The sequence below is a fragment of the Acanthopagrus latus genome, chromosome 20, assembly GCF_904848185.1.
Source record: "Acanthopagrus latus isolate v.2019 chromosome 20, fAcaLat1.1, whole genome shotgun sequence".
In the NCBI taxonomy this organism is placed as follows: Eukaryota; Metazoa; Chordata; class Actinopteri; order Spariformes; family Sparidae; genus Acanthopagrus; species Acanthopagrus latus.
In genome coordinates this window covers 19984115-20006247 of record NC_051058.1, presented here as the reverse complement: position 1 = coordinate 20006247, position 22133 = coordinate 19984115, and the positions used below count along the sequence as shown (strand labels likewise).

Below are 22133 nucleotides of genomic sequence, written 5' to 3'. Positions count from 1 at the left end.
GAGAGGAATCATCACAGCGACTGTATCTTAATTAACAGGGAGGATGTCGGCGGCGGTGAAGGGAAGTAAACAGCCGTGTGACAGACACATGTAGAAACAACGAGCGTGAATGTGACCGACACTTTTAAGTGGCGCAACGGTGACGGATTACGTGGAACTTCCTTATTTTAAAGGGATTCTGATGCAACGTACTGTCATATTCTGGGTTTGAGTTCTGTATGCAGAGCAGCTGATGTCACGCGTCGTGTCTCTGCAACCTCACAGAGAATTCAGAGTTACTGGATCTTAAAAACTCTTAAAGAGCGAACAAACATGTCCGAGGTGACAGACACGCTGTCGAGGTCACACACATGGATATTTCATGAGCAACCGTGACATTTTTTTTTCCTGCTGTACAGGACACGGACATTATTTATTTATTCGCCTACATCATACTGTACATTAACCTTTCAATGCTTCACACACACACACACACACACACACACACAGTCCTGTACATCTGACCACACACTCACACTAAATCTGGCTTTCATGAACACGAGGTCAGACGCTCAGAGCAGACGGACAGAGCTCGCAGCGCCGCTAAAAAGGTGTGTGGGCTCGGAAAAAAACAAACCGAGCTGCCAGGCTCAGTCTCTGTTAGTGTCAGCACGCCGCCTTAAAAGCCTGTAATATGAAAAATGGCGACTACGGCGGCACATGAAAAAATAACATATTAGGTCTGAGAGGACAGGATGACAGAGGAGGGTGTTCGAGGAAAAGCCGGGAGGGAGAAAAGCGAACGGGGAGGAAGTCCTACAGTGTTAACTATCTGTCTGCTGGAGCTGCAACTAATGATTACTTTCATTATCAATTCATCTCCTGATTAATATCTTTTGATTAAAGGGGAAACGCCTTAAAGGTGCGGGGCTTGTGGGGGACTAAACAATCAATCAAAACAAAGCAGCAGAGGCAGAGACGTTGTCGCTTGAAGAACCAGCGCAGTCACCAGGATATAATACGTCTCCAGCCACGTTTGTTTCAACTGAACCAGGTGTTTTTTCAGGATTCCACTTCCCATTTTTAGCCAAAACAGGTATTTTAAGCTGATCCATGTTGTTTTGCAAACCCTTACCGAGCGGTCTTTGCACCTCAGACTAACCACATCATAAGCACAGACTGTGACGAGAGTAAACTAAACCTTAACAAACGAACTTATGTGGTTTTTAGAAACACACTGGGCTAACATGTGTTCTGATGATTGGGTTGTAAGGACACAGTATAAAAACATCTGTGTCTACAGTACTAATAGGATCCAGTAAGAACGTACATCGGTACAGTTGGAGCCCAAGGTGACTTCTTCAAATACCTTTTTTAAGTCTTGTTTGTCCAAAACTGTTAGATGTTCTATTAACGATGATGTAAAAACACTAAAATGCAGAAAATCTGTGCACGTAGGAGCTGGAACCCGAGAGTACGTGTTTGCGTTCGATAACAGATTGATGCTGAAATAGTTTTTGATTAGTTTTCTGTCGAGCGACGGGGAGGAGGGGGTGGACTGCTGTTTACAGTCACGCTCCACGTACCTCTGCTGACTGCGTCTAGACGGTGCACACAACAGGTCGCACATACACACTGTTCTCCTCCCTCTGGCCTTATTTCTTCCTCTTGTGCTGCTTCTTGCCGTTGACGCTGATATTTTATTCAGCCAGAACCGTAGTTCAGAACTTGTACTGATGCTTAATTAAACCGACACGAATCTCAGGACGTATTCCGAGGGATTACGTTGCCTACAGCGTTGTTACATTTCTGCATATGTATCGGAGAAAGATCCAGCAAAAGAGACTTACATGGATCACACTGTCTCGACCTCTAGGGCCAATAAGACATATAATCCAGCAGTAAACGATAGTAACGCTTGGCAAGGCAGCGTAAAGTGCAATGCATTGGTCGATTCAGTTCCTATCACCCCATTTCTCCTCAAATAGACATTAAAACTGGCGCTGGATCAAACCTGGGAGTGTTAAAGCTGCACAGTTCAGTGTAGGCAGACATTTTGGCATTAAACATACAGTTTCCCATTAATACTGTGACCCTCCCCATCCACCCGTGTCAGCTCGGCTACGTGTAATCTGCTGTATTAATGTGGGAAAACTTGCTCGTGTTCCGCCGGCGGGGATCTCTTCCAGCGTCGCTAAGCCGCAGGACACACGCTCCGTCAAAGCGCCGTCACCTGTCTGCCACGCGGCTCTCTGGATGTTGGATGTGCTCCCCTGGGAAATCACGCATTAAAGCGAAGTCTACGGAAACGACTGAAGGCGAGCGATCAGCAGGCAGCGAGGCGTTAAAAACGAGGGCACGTGTCGGGACCCCGCACCCTGGTGCAGATGAGTGAACATTAACCACTGCCTGCCAGGCTTGACATGACCTAAACTACGGCCTCTTCGGGAGTTTAATGCAGGATGGAGATAAAGGAATCTCTTCAGCATTAGAGGGAATGATAGAAAGCATGTAAGCCCGACGAGACCCACCTGACACATGATCAGAGCTGCGTACAGTCCTCTACAGAGAGATGGCACTAAAGTCAGATCAGATTCCGAGTGTTGCTCAGGTATTTTTCTTATGATTTGAAGGTCCAGTGTTTAGGATTTAGTCTCGCGGTGAGACTGTAGCGATGGTCCGGGCGCTTGTGTTTTGGACAACATCTAACATTTGAGAGCTACTCCTTCTCTGGCTGCCTTCGTATTTTCAACTCGGTTTTCGCTTCAGCTCTACTCCCGAATCCCTTCAAGTCTGGAGTTAGCCTTTTTCCCCCTCATTTCCGTTTGGCGTTGTTTGGTTTGTGAGGACGGCTTTTTCAATTTTTGTCCCCTCGAAGCCTCCTCCAGAGATTCGCTTTTTCAAACAAATGCCTAATCTCTGAGGAAATGTGCGAACTGGCACAAAGTGAGACCGAGCAGATTGTGATAGCGCTGCAGTGTGTGGCTGTTCATGTGGAATTTTAATAGGCAGCACGCTATTCTGTATGCACACACACACACACAGACACACACACATTTCGAGGAACAAAATCTCTCTATGCCCTGAAATGAATTCACTTTCCCCACACCAGCCGCAGGAAAATGTTATCTCCAGTAAACTCAGGCCAATTTGAAATTGAATAAATGACATTCCTGAGCAACTGACAGATGATAAAACCTTTGATCCCTCATTGTATGCTCCATTTCTTTTTCTTCTGACACCATGATAACCGATTGAACGGCAGGAACAAAGATAATCATTTCCATGTAAATAAGTGGAGCAGACAGCACACTTAACGAGCGCTGAGATACAACGCCCCGCAGCCAATCAATAAACAACTTGTGGAAGTGACTCATCACCGGCGCTCTCACCCCTCTCACCCCCTCCTCCGCCTCCAAAGCAAAGTGCTGAGGCAACGCTCTCTCCGCGACCGCTCCGCTCCGCAGCGAGACGAGAGGAGATGTGATGGCCCCCACTCAGACACAAGTGGCCTGCTGGCAGCGAGTCCATCCCGTCTCATTGATCCGTTTCGGCCCCGGATCTAAGAAATATGACTGAAGGCTGATTCCCTAATGGGACCGCAAATGCAGGCAGTAGGGCTGCGGCCTGTCCACATGATGTATGCCTGGCATATGGACAGGCCACTCATCTTCTCATTGTCAGCTAATCGCCTCCCCGCTGTGCCTTGTGTCTAGGTCGGCTCATGGCTAATAGCCGGCAGGACGTGTGCTCCACTCTCATCCCCAGCCGCCCCCCCACCCTGCTGCGGATCAATGTCATACAAACATACATACATAAACACATACATTTCCCCCCCTCACCCCTCTCTACTCTCTACATCTCCATCCACCTTCCCATAGGGGACAGGGTGAGTGCTGTGCGGTTATGGCCATGTGCTGCACTCATGGTGATGCACATACATTTATGATCAGCGTCCAGCCCCTCCACAGCACCTTCGGTCCACAAGCGCCACGATTCGTATTCACACACTCGCTGCCAACAGCTTCACTGCAGCTTATCTGCATCTGGACAGGCTTGTAGAACGTATCGACTGTAATAGTCGAGGCGATATTTCGACTCGGTTGAAGTAATTATATGAAAGGTAACCACTGAAGAAACGGGCTGCTCGGTCAGTCTCCTGATGATATCTCCTACACAATATTGAAAAGGTTGCTGATACCATCGGCTCAATCAATCACTTCGAAGGGTAATATTCCCCCCCCACCACCACCACCCAGTCTACAAACTCAAGCCTGTTAATCTTGGGATTAAATCAGAGAAGCTATATTAAAGCCAAGTTATTAAAGTGAACCTAGGTAATAAAGTGGGACTACGAGAATCAGCTCCAGTTTCTTTACCTGGCTGTAACTTATGATCATCATTAGGCCTCGTTTTTGTTTTTAATCGCAGTACATTTTTGGACTGAAATGTCTCTGCAGCAAAACAGCATTTGAAGACTGTGATTAAGATTTTAGTTACAATTTGGCTGTTTTTCAACCCCACTTTTCAAACCCTCCTGTCACTTCAGGTTACGGATGGGAATCGAGAACTGGAAACACCGCCAACTGTTTGCAAATCGTCCCTTCTATCAGAATCGTTTGCCTCGGAGCTTATCAGTTCCCTTTTATCGATGCCATCGTGTTTTCCTGACAGGTGTGCGACAGGTGTGCGTCGTGTAACAATGTCATCAATTCATATTTCTACGCTGCTGGAAACCTGCAAGAGACGGGAGTCACAGCGGGGAGGAGAATCGCTCAAACCTGCAGCTTCCTATCACGAAGAAAGACGACAACAGTGCTAGAAGTAATGTATACTGAAACGCCTTTCTACACAACACGGCCTTAAATACCCGCCATGCCAGGTATCTGAAAGACTACAAACAAGCGCTGCTGCTTTCCAACCAAGCAGCAGGAAGGTATCTTGTTATAATAACATTAGCGGCACGCAGGCAGGCGCAGAAGTAAGAACGCCTGAATGAAAGACGCGCTTGATGTTGCTTTGTTGCAGCTCAGAACAGGATGTGCTTGTAGTCGGGATACAACCTGACGTACGAGAGCCCACAGGAAACTGTAGGTGGGGAGGGGAGAGAGGCAGCACACACACACACACACACACACACACACAATTACATTATTAATGTAACAGGAATCATGAATCATGCTTTTATGGGGAATAAAAAGTAGATGGAGAGACATAAAACGACACACAAATTATACAACCAGCGTGGCGGCTGAGTGTCGGAGCAGCAGCAGCAGCTCTGGGGTCAGCAGGTGGAGGTGAGGCGGTGCTGATATATCGGATGTCTCACTAGAACAATGTAGTAAATGCAGTAAAGCAATAAGACCTTCCGAAATTGGAGTTATTGATCCTGCAGTTTGCTGATCAGAATTCCTCCTCGCTGACTCGGAAAGCATCACACAAGACCACTCCGCAACTTTTCACCCCGATGAGCCTCATCAATGAATTTAAAAACTCTGGTTTTGTTTGGAGGAATTTGTGCTACATGTCTTCTGAGTTTTGAGTAATGCCTGCGCCTGTGTCTAACTGACCCTCAATGTCGTCGCAGAGGAGAGGGAGCTGTCCAACGCAGAACATAAATACAACTGAAATGGATTTAACAGCCACACACACACACACATTTCAAAGTTCGATGGCTGAGCGGCGGCGTGCTCTCTCCAGGCCACGGAGGCAGGCAATTTTCCAACATGGATGTATGTAGGAGGTAATGTGGGGAGATGCACTCGCAGCAGCAGCCACTGACGCTGACCTTGGTGCTCCTCACGAATCAGCCGAGCACTCAGCTCAAACCCAAGCCGGGGAGGAATCAGTGTGAATAATTTCTTAATGCTCTCACAGAGGAACAAAAGAGGGAGGCTGATAGAAGAGGGTCAGGGAGGGAGAGAGAGAGAGAGAGAGAGAGAGAGAGAGAGAGAGAGAGAGAGCTGGACTGGGAGGAGGACAGAGACATAGTGGAAAGTTAGAATGGATGATGGTGAGAGGGAGAACAAATAAAAACCGGAGACAAAGAGAAAGTGGAGAGGGAGCGAGGAGCGTGATGATACATAAAGTCACAGTAAAAAGGAGGAATGGATGAAAGAGGGGCTGCACATGAAGGAAGGAGGAGGAGGAGGAGGAGGAGGGGATGGAGAGTGTCCAGCGCCCTGGGATCCTGCTGCAGTCTACATTATTCATCGCAGCTCCAGATTCATCCAGGGTGACTTACATCGCTCATCATTTACATGCTATCACCTATGAATTATTAAAATAATGACTTGTGGCTCTGATGATCCATAAAGTACTGGGGCGAACTCCCCGAAGGAAACATTGACTTAGAGGGCAGCGACAAGAAGCCAGAATAAACGCGGGCTGGTGGTACCCGGGTCACATTTATAGACCAGGTGAAAACGAGTATCATATCATTCTTTTATTACATTTTCTACAGGAGGAAAATAAAAAAGTGTAGAGTAGAGTGTGAGACAACTAGCAGGGAAAAATCCAAACCTCTGTGAGCATATTTATCAATTAGAAATGCAACTTCTAGTTAATAAATAGATTAGTTTTTCTTTGCGGTTAATGAGAGAAAATCAGAAGTCTTTGGGTTTTCTGACTGTTGGACAAAAGAAGGAATTTCATGTGTGGATCGATCGATTCTTGTCCCAGCCAGTTATCGGTGCCGATAGGGAGGAGTGCTTCCCAACACATGGGTCTGTGGTCGGCCCACAGCTCAATCTGATTGGTTCTAGTCATGAATAACAGAATAATCTTAGTCTGAGAGTCACTAATAACTAAAGTCATCATACAGATGTACTGGAGAGGAAATATAAAGTACCAGAAAGTAGAAATACTCATGTAAAGTACCTCAGAATTGTACTTGAGTTACATTCCATCACTGGTTATTCTACATTTTAACACTTAGATTATAATTTTTTACTGTAAATGTCCAAATACTGGTTATAATTCTCCTTAATTACTAATAATTGGTATTGATACTGACCCTGATAAACACTATCAGTCAACTGTTGATCAATACTAACGTCAAAAGGACAGAAAGTAAGTTGGCGTGGGCGATCCACAGTCTAAATAGTGATGTTTTCCCCAGTTTTTTTTAAATGCCCTTAAGATTTGGCACAATTGAATTTATGCATTAAAACACAATGCTGCAATTTAAGATTAAAGTGATTGTTTGGCAGTAGTTCCTCATTCCACCGCGCCTCCAGCTACAACTCATCTAACAAAAGCCAGTTGGCCGCATCGCTGTTTTGTTTTGTTGTAGCAGCGCAGATCCGCTGAGGTCCGCGTGTGAAGACTGTAAACACACCGTGATCACCGCAATTTGCCTAAAAAGTAGATTGTTGACGGTTTCAATATCGATCATGATCCAACCCGTCTTCGCTCGCTTTGCACTGAGACACATGCAAAAATATAAATAAATAAAATGTTACAGCAACTGAGATGCCAACCAGGAATCACTCCAAGACCCTCGATCAACCTTCATACTGTGGAGCTTTGGGAAAGAAGTTTTAAGTTTGGGAGTTTGAACTTCTTCTCCAAAACTACATAGTGCCCCTTTTTAAATGTCCTTCCCAAAAATAAAAACGTGTCTCATGAAACTAGATTCACATTAATAGAGAACATGAAGGTTTACGTGTTATTGTCTCCCTGGAAGCTGCAACGTGGAAGCCGTTAATGCCGATATGTCCCTGAAAGCAGCATAATGGTAAGAACTTTATTATTTTTAGATACCAACAGCACCATGTGGTCGAAATATAGTTCCTCCAAAAATATTGTAATGAATATTTTGAAAAAAATGTGTTATAGTAACGACAATAACGAACCCAGAACTGTAAAACTAAACAAAATCCTATCCAGCATCTGTGTTTGGGGAAATAATCTGCACGTTGTTTTGACGGATACGGGAGGTTTTATGCTGCACGCGCTCGTGATGATGGAGGCGTCAGACTTTTCTTCTGCGTCCGACTGAATCAAAATAACAGAGGCGCACTGGCACCGAGTCAGTTTCCAAGCTGGATCATCCCGCCAGCCAGAGACCTCTCTCCACCACTGCAGTACAAACAGTCCACATAAGGTATTGTTGGCATTGCTGGCACTGCCGCGTGATAACTTATACTGCAGACCATATATAGTATACATTTCATCTCGGTATGGTCGGGAGGTCGTATAAACTCGATCCAGGTGTAAAATATGAGATGCTGCTTAAATCTGGAGGTCTGGCAGCGAACGAAGTGTTTAAATGTCATTTGATGATCTTTAATATTCTGCCCACATGTCCAGTGTCTCCATGTCTGTACCTGAGATTTACCTCCGAAAACACTTCCAGGCGTCTGTCTTGAAATAAGGTCTGTGATGAGGAAAAGTCATGTTTACCACCCAGTGAAGGACTCGGCTACAGTACTTCTCACTTTCACTTCATCATGAATCCTCTCAATATTCTTTCCCTCACTGCACAACTTCTCCGAGGTCTTCACCGTCCTTGTAGACATGGGATGAGGAAAAAAAAAAAAAAAAAAACTGCTCACACTCTCCTTCACTTGACCCGAGAGTCTTGACTGTGATGTTTTCCCACAAGTCTGCAGTTAAAAAAGAAAAATTATAACCCCTCGCGCTGCATGTTAGCTCTCGCGGAGGAAGAGAGATCACTTGTTGTCCATGATCTCGCTAATGAAAGAGCAAGAAATATTCATTTTAAAAGCACTGACATCCCTCTGGAACCTGTTTAAAAAAAAAAAGTTTTTTGACTGCAACAACTGTCCGAAAGTTCAAAGTAGATTCATCCCGTCCAATTATTTTTCAGACATAACATGCCCTCCAGCAGCAGCTGTCAATGAGGCTTGGTAATAACACGAGAGGAAGAAACACTAAATTTGATGATAAATGGATGAAAGGCCTGTGCAGTTTTATTTAAAAAGTATCGTATAGCGTAAATTATTACTATCTCACACGATTAATGACTGGAGAGGCTTTCTTTATCAGCGAAGCTTCGCATTTCTTCCGCCGAAATCCAACTCTCCCTACCATTTGTAATGAATCTAAATTAGAGCACATTATTGAGAATAATTCAAGTGATTTGCATGAGATACCACAGTCTCGTCTGTCATCCAGAGAATACACGGCGCGCATTTGATCACGCACTGAAATTCAGGGCTCGCAGTGATAAGATAGAAGTGAAACTCTGAGCTGGAGCCTCGAGCACAAAAAGATCCAGAGCACGGTGATCAGAGTTGCATCAAAGCAGTTATATACATACATATATCATAGACATGCTAATCATTAATTAGAGTTAATCATCATATTGGACTGGCACTGACACAACTCTCTGAGCTGAGCAGAAATCCACACTCGAGCAGTGTTGACGTGGTGGTATAACATAAACTGGAGGAAAATTTTGTGATGTGATCAATAATGTTTCAGTTCAGCTGCTCGCGGGTTGAATCCAACCTCGTCTGTGTTGTCAGATGTTTTTTTGGCTCCTTGATAGCTCAACACTGACGCTTCGCTCGAGGAGGATATTGTCATGTCAGAGTGAGACAGACATATGTTAAACCTGCGCGCTGTATGTCTGAAAATGCCTGACGAGAGGCATTCGGTGAGACTATTTCATCCTCGAGCAGGCTCAAAGCGGTCGGGGAGTAAACGTAATTGTGGTACATTTGATGGAATTACCGGATCCTTCAGAAGGTGCTCGTGATGAGAGTTGAGCGGTTCTGATTGCGGCCCACATTCCAGAGCGGTGGTGAGAAATACCACTGTCACAAATCCAAATCCCCCCCAGTGTCACACTCTGTATGTCTGATGAGACGCCAGAAGAAACAAAAAAAATATGTTTAACTTAACTTTTGATCCTCTTCAGGTTTGTTTCAGAGCCATTCACAATTGCAAATTCCATGCAAATATGGTTAATGTACTGTTGAAGACACACCAAGAAGAAACCGTTCTGTTCTTGTATTCGCTCAGAGCTACAAATGACACAGAAAAATGTGAGATTTGACTGATATTTTGCTTTTGGCTGCTTATCTTCGGCTACATACTTGTCGCATGTTTTCACAGGTTGGTCATAATAACCCAAAGTTTTCCACAGATGCAGCGCTGGCTCAGGTAAACTACGCTGAGGCTGCCGGAGAGCAAACTTAAACAAGTGGACAGCGGGCGAGCCAATCATCAACAGGCCCGGTACGCAATGAACTAATTAGCCTGACATGCTAACGATGGCGGTTCACATTAGAGCAGACACTGTTGCTCTTGTGTTTTTGGTCACGCAAAAGCTAAAACAAACAGACGCCATCCCTCAAAATGTTTAGGCGAGTGTTGCTCTGTGTCCTTCCACCTGTGGAGGAATCCAAAGCTCGACAGGCCGCACTGTGCAGCTGAAGTTGCTAAACTATAATTGGACATTCTCTATGGAGGGATGATATTCTTTAATACTGCATGCACTGTGCACACCATCATTATTTTCTTCAGAGTAACAGCCAAGCATTCTCACTTCAGACGTCTAATTTTATGCACAAAGATGTGGAAAGTGGAAAATACTGGGCACAAATGTTTTGATTCTATCGTGCTTTTTGCAAACAGTCTGGGCAGTGAACCTTTCTAACTTTGGTGGAAGATGCATTAGAGCTGTTTTGGCATTGTGTTTTTTTCTTCGGCTCCACTTCGACTGCTGCACAACTTGATCTCAGACCCGTCCCCGGACTTCGCCTCGCCTCAGACTCCAGTTAAGCGGTCTTGATTTACAGCCCTGCTTCTCGCGCGCCCTTCCCCTGTCTTCCTCTCAGCATCTTCTCTCCTCCCTGTTCCTCCTCCCCCCTCCTCCTCTACACTCACATGAAGTGATATAATGAAACACAACAGAAGCTCACACCACCCACACACTCACACACACACATACACATACACAAACACATGCAGACAACACTCTGTTTGGAAAACAATAGTGCCGATTGTCCTTGAAGAAAAGGGAAAAATAAAAAACAAAAAAGAAATAACACAAAGCCAGCACAAAATGCTCAGGAAGCCCTAGGTAATTAATTAGGACTGTTCAGATTTAGTCATGGCCTAATACCCAGCAGTGCAGCGCTAAATTGCAGCGAAGTGAAAGCTAATTAGGCCCGTCTCTAAAGTCGTGATGTGTTTTATTTATGACTGCATTTCTGGAGCGTTTTTCTCAATTTATGCAGCAGTGGCCATGGTGACCGGCAAATCTGACGCCGCTGATTCGAAAGTCCGGATGTCACAGAGCATTCATAAATCTTATTATTGGGTGGAATGAGTCTGTTAATAATGTAAAACAAGAACAGTATATGAATATTCATGGGTCCTATGATAGATCTGGGGTGGGTCGTTACGAGCTGGCTCTTAGCTCCGCCCCGGGCAGACGTCTCATTCTGAAAAGCGATTCATCATCTGAAGGTGTCACCGCGGACAGTCTCATCCATAAAGGCACTAAAGTGGCGCTCAGTCAAACAGCTCGGGCTTTTTAAGACTCTTCCAGAGCTCTACGCTGGGCTGTTAGGACCATTTCACACATTTTAATGATTGTTTATTCTGTTTTACTGAAGGGGGTACACCAGTAATTTTGCACTGCAGCCTCATAATCAACCACAGACTCACAGTCAGGGAGAAAATTAACATCATACAACAATCAGAGACAGAGATGTCTTCAACTAGAAAGAAGTGATGATATGTAGTGAGGTCCACAGTCAATCCTGATCCGTTTCTGACTACAGCCCGTCCATACAACCCACTGCTCTGTTTCCTACCACATCTATTTCTACTTCATACAGTACGTACTGTATGTGTGTTTTAGTGTGTGTTTCAGAGCTGCCATTAAACAGCAGACTGACCTTTTTAGAGTCCAGCACTCGCTTCTCTCTCAGAGCCCCACAGAGCATTTCAGTGACAGCACAGCAGCTTCAAGGGGACTCAGTCTCCCGTCGTCAGCCCTGCCCTTGGCTTCCTCTAGTTAGTTCAAAGACCCCGTGGGGTATCCAGAGCTCATAATTAATTGATCCGATCCTTGTTTGGTTCTATTTATAGCCGTCCGCTTCCTTACAGTAACTCTTCCTCCTTCACCCCCTTCCTGTGAAACACACAACACACAACGGGTGATGAGGCACATTATTATCATCAGGTCAAACTGTGTCAATGTCGCAGCAGGTTAACTGAGAAAATGTATCTATGGCTTGTTTTTTTGTTTTTTTTTATGTCATGTTCCTGTTGCTGTCACATCCTCCGAAAAAAAAAAAAAGAAGCAGAGCAGTCGCTGTGGGAGCCTCGCAGTGTGGGGCATGCATATTTCAAACGCTCAATCCGAGTAGATGGCATCGCCACGTGTTCTCTCGGTCGCTAAGGGCTTGATGGCGGAGGGAGGAGGGAGGGGAGGAGGGGGAGGGGCGCTGGCTCTCCGGCGACGCTGTCATCCATATTGAATGATGTTTTTGGTTGTGTGGCGGACGGCCATGTGACTTTGTATTTATCCCTCCTAGAAGAAAGCAGACGTGCTGCCCGCCCAGTGTCACCACAAACTTTTCACCAAGTTGCAGCTTCAGTCACGAGGAGAGAAGATAAAATATGGAATCAGACTCAGGCTTCATTGATATTCATGATTTTTTTTTTTCTCCAGTATTTCCTCCACTACATTTATGTGAGAAGCACATTATTTTACTGACGATCAAATAAGAGAGCAATGATTCTGATACTCCAATAATCTAATCAATCTAATTAAATAACTGAGTGACCTGCAAATAAATGTCTAATTTACTTTTACCTCTGATTAAATACGTTTAAAATCAGATATCTAAACTTACTGAAGTGTGATTTTTGGTACCCTATCGAGGTACAAGTGCTGAAGTATTCTCAGCGAAAGAGACCTAAGAAAGTAAAAGTACTTGTCAGTCAGCAGTGAAAGTATTTACTCCCTTTTCTTACGTACGAGTACAAATATCACACTGTACAAATACTGTCACATGTAACCAAAGTATGTGAATATTATTAGGGAACATGTAACGAAAGTATCAAAAGTGTCCACATTTACAGAATAAGCTCATATTTTTTTTGTTTGTCTGAAATCACATTTTGTAACTCCTAACTGTAGCTGTTACATAAGTGCAATGGATCAGAAGTATAACGTGGCGTTAAATGGACTTACGGACTTGAACTCATCTTGATAAATACAGTGATATGTTTTCTTATTCTATATTCATTCATTACATTAATAATTTCATTCATTTACACACTATACAACAGTTCCATCCAGCAGTTGCCAAACTACAGAAGGGTCAGCAGAAAACTTCCAGGGGTCTTTTGAGATGATTCATATGGTGAGAAAGAAGCAAAAAGTCAAAGTGCAGCTCCGCACATTTGTTACTGTCTCGTTTCCTGCCAGAAAACAGTTTATTAAAGGGTCATCAGATTATTAATGGATGAATTAACACACAAACCTCCCTGCTCATGTTTTAATTCTGATTTAATTATGGTCTGGAACTGCGGCACATGGTTTTCAACACTTAAAGCAGGGCGCAGAGAAGTGTGAATGGGGAGGCTGTGCAGTATACGCTGTTATCGACGGACGGTGCAGAAAATAAATTGGATCTGGAAATCGTGTGGGACCGAGAAACGGCGTTATGAGTAGCAAAAGAAGAGGTGTTATTATTCTTTGTTACTCACTATGCGGCTGCACTTATAATAAATATATTCAAAAACATCTCTCGGCACACACATAATCTGAGCTTCATCGCTTATCCTGCAACTACGTCTGGACACATATTACGAATAAGTCTGCTTCCTCTCCTGGGTACTGAGTCAGTGGGACCGCTGCTACCTGAGCAATAACATGTTTTCATTTGCACACATACAGTAGAAGCACATTTCTGCACCAATATCTGTCGTTTGTGGGTCATGCGTTTACTGACAGGCAAAATTTAGGATAATTTCAGTGAGGGCAAAGTGGAAAGAAAAGGCCGAGAAATCATCATATTTTCATGAGACTGTAAATCTGGATGGAGTGAATGAGCAGAGAAGACAAAAAGACAAGAGGGAAAAAAAAAAGACCAATAATCTCTCCCTCGTGGCGTTCCTATTTATAGGGACAAAGTGTCGCTTCAGATTAAAGTCAACGGAAGCAATCTGCTGCCCTCTACTGGAGAGAGACAGACTCAAACTGCAGTAATGTTATTTTTTCATATCTACAGTAACATGTGCACCTGCTCCAAATCCTTTATAATTTCACTTCTATCAGGAAAAATAGGAGCGCTTAACATTTCATATTTAGAATTCAACTGTTGTTCCAGAGTGTGTGTGTGTGTGCGTTACGCTCTATATGCCTCAAATCTTCACCACATGTCACAGGATGTAATTCAATTAATTGGACCACAAATTCACAAATTACATCCCACATGTGCCTCCAGGCACGAGTCTCTTAAAGCTCATATGACATGAAAACAAATGCATCCACATCGTCGAGGCTCTGAGGATAGAGTGTGACGTGCTGACTGTAAAAAGCCCCTTGAGGAGGATTCGTGATATATTTATCATATTGGGGCTGTAAAAATAAAAACTGGCTCGACTTTTGCACAAGCACCTTGAGCTGAAGCGTAATCAGAGATATAATCTGCGAAATCTAATTAAATAAAGTTACAAGTCATCCTAGTTTGTTAAGATAAATGAATTAATAGTTTATATGATTTTAAAATATGGCGGACAGAGTAAAAAAACGTAAACAAAAGATGTCATCATACGTCCCTGGCTTCCCCCGGTGATCACTAACGTTAAGTTGTAACAGTGGGAATTTTTGGATATACTTCTTAATCATTCCACACAAAAAAAACAACCATAAAAAAATGTTTTGTTCGCCATGTTTTAGGAATAAAATGGACTATAAATCGGCTGATGGATGATGTATAAACAAACCCCCCTGAAGCATATAGACAGGAATAACACTGGAGAGTTCGGTGTGTGTAAATGCTTTTGCTAAGATTTCTGACTCTGAGTATAAGGAATCATTTTGAAAGAACAGCCATAGATATCACCATGAAACGTCCTCAATCGATTGCATACTTGACAAGAAGAGTAATGTGAATTAAAATAAACAAAATGTGTCTTTTCTAATGTTTCCTTTCCACTTCTCTGAAAGAAGAGCAGATGATTTGCACTTCCACTGCGTTATAGACACTGTGATCTAATTTAACCAAAGTGGCTCTGACTCCCCAGAATATAACCTCATCTCAATCTTAATTTATATGTAAATGATTTTATGTTAGGTACCCGTCTTTTTTTTCACCATCTTTCTTGAAAAGTTGACCTTTTAAAGTAATTGCTGCTTGTCTAACAGCGGCGGTATCTAGTGCTTACATCATTATGGAGTCGGAAAGTGGTACTTAGAGCGTTTTGAGCCAGGAGCCCGGAGGAGATATTTTGACATTAAGTGGCGATACTGAAACATAATGGCCGAGTACATGCATGTAGGCGAAAGTAGTGTTGAATTAGCGGTTGTCGTTTCCGGATAAACAAGGCTGACATTTCGTGTCCAACATGAGCTGAAAATAAAAAGCAGTTATAGACTCAGCTTGCATTTTAGTGTGTGATGTTTGTCAGACTGTCAGCAGTTATTGCAGCTTGTTTTTAGTTTTTCACATCATAGCAAAACATTTTCTCATCATTACATCATACACACTTTTAAATTGTTCTAGTGAAATGTACTAACATGACATTTTTTTACATCATAATGTGATAATACAGTTTGATGCCGTATCCTCTGCCCTCCACTCAGTCTTCACACACCTTGAAAACATCTAGAGGTTGATGGTCGACCAGCTCAGCGGTCGATACAATCTCACCCGCGACTTTAAAAAACTTAACATTCTGGGCTCGACTCCCTCTCACACTCTGCGGTTGGATATTGGACTTCTTCACAAGCGAACAGACCCCAGACAGAACAGATTGGCAGTCGCACTTCAACTGTGCCGGAGGGCCGTGTGCTCAGCCCCCTCCTGTTCACACTGTAGCCACATGAATGCACTCCCAGACATGGAGAGAAGGCTATTGTGAAGTAGTGAAATCAACAGTTTTGCAGATTGGCGCGATCCACAGCTCAACTTCAGCAAAACCAAGACGCTGCTGATTGCTGATTTGAGAGAGGAGGAGGCCAAGACAAACAACTGTCTACATCAGTGGAGCCGAGGCGGAGCAGGTGAACAGTTTCAGGCTCCTGGGATTCAACATCATTTACCATCCTGGTAGATAATGTGCAGCAAAGGTTTTGCTTCATTAGGAATGTTAAGAAGGCTAGATTCTGGTGCCAAGTTGCACTTTTACAGAGGAGCGATAGAAAGCATCCTTACTGGAAATATAACAAACTAGCATGGTTCATGCAGGGGTCAGGACATCGAGACTCTACAGGCGGTGATAAGAGAAAGATACAGTAAAGAAGCATCCACCCCTCACACCACACCAAACAGTACAGCTTATCTCCTCCTTGCATTTCATTCTACAATTATTTTTTTTACATCATAACATGATAATGATTATTTCAGTTTTCGTGGCGTGGCAGCAAAACGCTTCCGTAAGCAACAGACATCATATTATTACAAGATCAGCATGACTTCTATCAATTATCTGCCTGCACACCGATTTATATTCCTGGTCTCATACATACAATTATGAACTCAACCTTTTTGACACCAAGCAGAGGATATCAATTACAGAGCCATTCACAAAGCTTGTGCCTTGTACACGAAACAAAATGCTGCCACACCTTTGTGTGAAAATAAAAAGGACTCTCGCTCTTCATCAACGTTGGGGATTTGCCAAATCTTTGTTTTCCACGGCAATTAATCCAACATGATACCCTGATATATTCACTCTAATACCTCACCATTACTTTCACTTAATCAATGTTTAACAAGCCTCCGGTGTTGTGTAACAGAGCGACAGCGTACAGTACCAGTATCAGCTTGCACTGTCGAAATAAAGACCATGGATTCAATTTTCGATTTTGAAGCCGCAGGACCATCCATCAGTTCCACCGGGTGGAATTGACAGACAGATAGTACAGAGCAGGAAGGTTTTACGCTGTAGAGGACAATCATGTATTTTTCATTAGCCTAATGTGCACTGCAGCAAAACAGCGACGGCTCTTGGAGGGCAATCAGCATTCTTTGTGGACTCATTGTTCAAATGTAAAAACACTGGCGCAAGAAAACAAGTGAAGAAATGACTGATAGTTTCAGTGGTCCACACGTCTGTCACACACCATCACAGTGGACAAATCAGTTCACACATTTCTTAGTAATCTCCACACTATAAGTACTTTAACCTCGCTTGATTGTAATACAAGATGTTTTTAACTGGTTATGATACAGCCTCGGTTTAGGAGAGATGATTGGTTAATCTTTGCAGTTATTCCTAACGCCTGACACCAGGTCAGATTCTAACTCATCCAGGTTAGATACTCTGTTTTCATGGTGAAGTGTTGAGGTCTCAACAACCTGAGGAAAGAAGCTGGTCTCTCGTCCAAATGTACCGTTATTCACCATCCGAAGGTGCAGCCACAATCAACAAAAAGTGGAAAGTATTTTTAAAAAAATTATCATTCTGAGATGTAGAACAGTAATCTATTTTTTTTTTTTTTTTTGCATGTCAAAAGTTAAAATCCAACGTGATTCTTCTGATCGTCTAATAGGACTGCAACTACTGAGTCAATCCATTATTTTCAAGATTAGTCGTTAAGTCTATAAAATGTTTTTCACACATCCCAGAGAGAAAAGTGAAATCTTCAGTCTGCTTCTTTTGTCATACCACGAGTCCAAAACCCCAAGACTCTCCGTTTACTGTCATAAATGACAAAGAAAAGCAGCAAATCTTCACATTTCAGAAGTTGGAGCAAGCAAATGTTTGACAGTTTGTCTTGAGAAATGACCAATCACTTATATTCACAGCTCTAAAATCTAAATGTTCAACCTTCCTGAATTATCAATAATTAAAAAGCTAGAAAAGGGCAGGAGGATCCTACAGGTTTCAAAGTCTTCACAGGCGCATTGTAGCTGTTAAATGACAAAGCAAAAAACATTTATGTGCTGGCAGTTCCTCCCGCTGCTGACATCTTGTACTGAATCTTACCCTAAATATAATAAGAAAACTGAAAGTAACTGTCTTTTAAACTATTGTCAACTAAGTACTGTCACAACATAACAGTTTAAAAGGACTATATACTCTATAAATGTATGGATAAATACATGCAGACAACCTGAGACACGACATCTCCGCCACAATACAAAAGCAAGAAGGAAAGAATTTTGAGATGATACTTGAAAAATACTGTATTTTGGGGGTCAAGCACTCTTACAGAAGTTCACATTGACATTTCCTTCAAAAGTACACGGATCGACAAACAGAAGCCACGAGCGCACTGTTTCACGTTTACATCAACATTCAGTTCAAAACCTTCTTTCACAAACTGCTTGGTTAAGAAAAAAGAAAACATGACAAATGCATTATCACATTGTGCTGTGAATTATCACAGCATGTCGCTGAAGAAGAAGAAGAAGAAGAAGAAGAAGAAAAAGCCCTTTATGGTCACGACAGATCAGAATCATCATAATGAAGACATGAAAGCCGCAGCAGATCAGCTAGTATTTACAATTTCCCACAATTCTTTGGTTGTTTGGTCCATTCTATGTCATTGGTTGGATGAGTAGGTTGAGCCAATCGATTACATGTATCTGCTAAAAGAAAAACACACTGATAGAATTGTTTTGGGCTCAGCTATAATCCACATGAAACAACATGAATCACAATAAATAATTAATAATGACATTTGTCTCTCATCTACCACATCAAAAAAAAAAAAAAACAACTGGTATCTTCACTACTTTTACTACTGCGTTCACTGTCAGTAATATTCATAATTATGCTACTATGGCTACTGTAATTAAGAGTAAAATGTTCAGGTAAGCATCCGTAAACATTATTGTTTTAATTCCAGAGGGACACATTACCTTTTGACCTTTATTGCAGCATAATATTTATGCTAACATTATTCTGCTTTCCTGCGATTATCTGAAGGAGAATTAAAGAATATACACACAGTTTTGGCTCGTCGTCGTTACTGAATCAAAGTTGAACTAAAATCCCCACGCTGAGGATTCAGACTGAATCGCTGCCCGAGTAGCGACTCACACCCTGTACAATTTTATATCATTACTTTTTACTTCACATTAACAAACTAAAGTCAGGACGAGAACTGCCACGGAGAAATGGTTCATGGACACTTCAGCCTCCCACATGCATCAGACTAAACTTTAAAACCCTTAACATTTTTAAATTAACAGTGACGTATTACCTTTTAGACATTCTTACTCTATTACGAAGCAGCTCTATGACGAAACTCAGAAGCCGTTAAGCAGAATAACTGCGATTCCTTGGATGCTAAAAAAAAGGTTTGCTTGATAGTTCTGCATTTGAAAGATCATTTTGTGGATGTGGCTACAGGAAACAACCCATGTGTGGTTTAGTACGCAGATATTTCTTTCTAATTGTTCCATTTGTAAAAAAAAAAAATCAGTCTTAATGTTGATCTGGAGTCAATATTGTTTTAAACTAACCGTGGACCAAGTGACTGCAATGTGAGAAGCGTTTCTCAGAGTCACAAACCCACAATTCACAGAGCCTCTTTAGCTCATTGTGTTGGTTTTCAAATTCACAATCTTAACAACTTACCAACAAAAGTTTGCTAGCAGGTGAAAAAAAGATGGAGCCTTTAGCAGGTGAAGGAGGTTGGTGAAGACCAAAACAGCACCAAGAGCAGAGACAATACTGGACTTTGGATTTATCAGGTCACCAAAACTCCAAATAAATGTTAAAGTTGCTCAACACATTACCATAAAAACATATGTTAGTGTTGTATTTCAGGACTGCTTGTTGCCACCAAACCAACTAATGTAGCGTTGAATTGTTTCTCTCTTCATATTTGTGATTTCTCACCAATGATTTCATTGCAGCCGTGTCTGTAATACTCATCTCTTTTCATGTATTTAACAGGGGGTGAACCAAACATTGGAAACATGTGAGTATTTCCGGATGTACTGCAGGGTTACTGATGGGCGTACCTATATCTGGTACCTCAGTGTCTAAATTTCTCCCCTGATTCCAAACTGAGTAACATGCTCAGTTAATGTAATGGGTCCTGAGTACTTTCATAGGAAAGTAACAAGCTTGTGTCTCCATATGTAGCGTGTATGTAAGTATGACATAATAGGGGAGAAATGCTTATCTCTTCACTCCTATTGCAAAACCTGTGGTTACGTTGGATCAGTGCTCTTGCACATTCTTTCTGCACACGGGCCAGACGGTTCTACTGACAGGAGGCTTTCTGTGACACAAACCAGGACAGCAGGAGTCCAAATATAGTAATGGTCAGATAAAAATAAGGATTGTTTAACTTCCCAATCTTGGCCCTGAGTGGAGCAGCGAGGGCTAAATATAAAACCGTGTGGTTTTTCATGTCTCGCCTCTGCTGCAGTTCACAGGTTCCTCAACATTTCATTAAACTCCTGTTCCTCTCCTCCGAGCCCAGAAACCTCAAGAAAGAGGAAGCTCCTCGTGGGACTGAAGCTGAATAAATACAGCAGTGTATCATTACACACAAAATAACTTTAGACTACTGCCTCAGCGTGCCAGTGGGTGAAAAATGGCACATGAGTTTTGTGCGACTACGTTGTCCTCTCCTCCTGAAACCTGTCACATCAGAAAACTGTCATTTCTACAGAAATGGACATAATACACCCTTTTTACAAATGCTTTTTAAGTCTCTCTATAAAACCTGTGACGCAAAGGAGAGCCACAAACTGCCACAACAGTACACTTTCCCTTTGTCCTCTATGTAGAGTGTATTTTGTCTCTTTCCTGGGTTTTGGTACCACGGCAGAATCCCCAGCAGGCTTCATTTAGAGTGCTGTTCAGCAGAGTCGAGAGCCAGAGAGCCACAGATCCTCATGGATCTGCAGCCAAATCGGAGGCCTGATACTCTTTGTGCTCTCAGCAGTCCATGAGGACTGAGGGAAGGAGGTGTCCTCTTCTGCCTTGTCAGTACTTATTAATCCCAAAGATCCTCACACCGTGCAGCTGGGGCAGCTTGGGGATGAGTACAGTGAGCAAGGAAACTGTGTTGACCACAAAATGGACACGATCGTATTTGGTGTAGAAGCTGGTTAATATATACCTGCATCAGAGAGAGATGAGGGGAGGAGAGAGTGTTAACAAGCCTGAGGAACATAACAAGGTCCAGAAATAATTTGTGGAGTACAAAACTTTAGCTGACTTTAAATCTGCGTAGATAATGACTGAAATTAATATTAATTTTAGGGTGAACTCATCCTTTAAGTGTGAAACAACCTTTCACTTATCTTTCTTTTGATAAGCTCTGCAAGATGTTTCCTAACTCTAGGACACAGTGCCAACACTTGAATCTGAGACGGTTTCAACATGCTGAACAACACGATTGCAACATCAGTGATTATTACTGAACTAAAGCATGCACATGTGAGGCTGCAGTACATTTACATATTTATTAAGCTCAAGGGCATTTCAATTAACAGATAGTGAACAAGTGACAAACAAATCCTCAGCACTTCTTTATCAACCCTGACTGTGTCCCGACACCCTGATTTGATACAAATACAATAACTGCACTCACTAGGGGACTTTTTTTTTTTTTGGCCAAGAATAAGGAATTGCACATCCTGTTCTCTTCTGAACAAGTGAGGACATGTAATAAAAGGCTCCTGAGAGACTTTCGCAGATGTGTAGGTTTTCCATCCGGAGCTGAGAGACTGACCACTTGTCTCGTCCTGCTGGCACCAGCCTTGAAAACAAAATGACTAAGAGGCCTGTGAAACCAGTGTGTAGAAGCGTACACCTTTAAAAACTGCTATAACTACAATGTTCGGGGCTGAGCTGGCAGGATGACCCCAGGGAGCCAGAACACTTCCTCTAAGCTGAACTCTGCTGGTTATTAAGGACAGAAAGGGGCATGAAAGCAGCTGCAAACACAAGGTCTCTTAACAATGTGTGTGCTTGGCTAATGAGGCAGCAGCACGGATGCATCAATCAACACCAAAAGAGAG

General features: G+C 42.8%; 1 protein-coding gene across 9 annotated transcripts in view; it reads right to left on the bottom strand.

Annotated features, from left to right (window-relative positions):
* ormdl3 (ORMDL sphingolipid biosynthesis regulator 3) overlaps positions 1 to 22133 on the bottom strand; it is a 199607-nt gene that overhangs the window by 154146 nt on the left and 23328 nt on the right. For 6 of the 9 annotated variants that reach the window (XM_037081937.1, XM_037081936.1, XM_037081939.1 and 3 more), the window contains one exon: positions 18304 to 21229. The exons of 2 other annotated variants lie outside the window; for them this stretch is intronic. In XM_037081937.1, coding sequence (XP_036937832.1) covers positions 21094 to 21229 — 136 coding nt within the window. In that variant the 3' untranslated portion in view covers positions 18304 to 21093. Of the gene's footprint in view, positions 1 to 11961; positions 12095 to 18303; positions 21230 to 22133 lie in introns of those variants that run through there. One more of the 9 variants, XM_037081942.1, reaches the window with a different exon arrangement.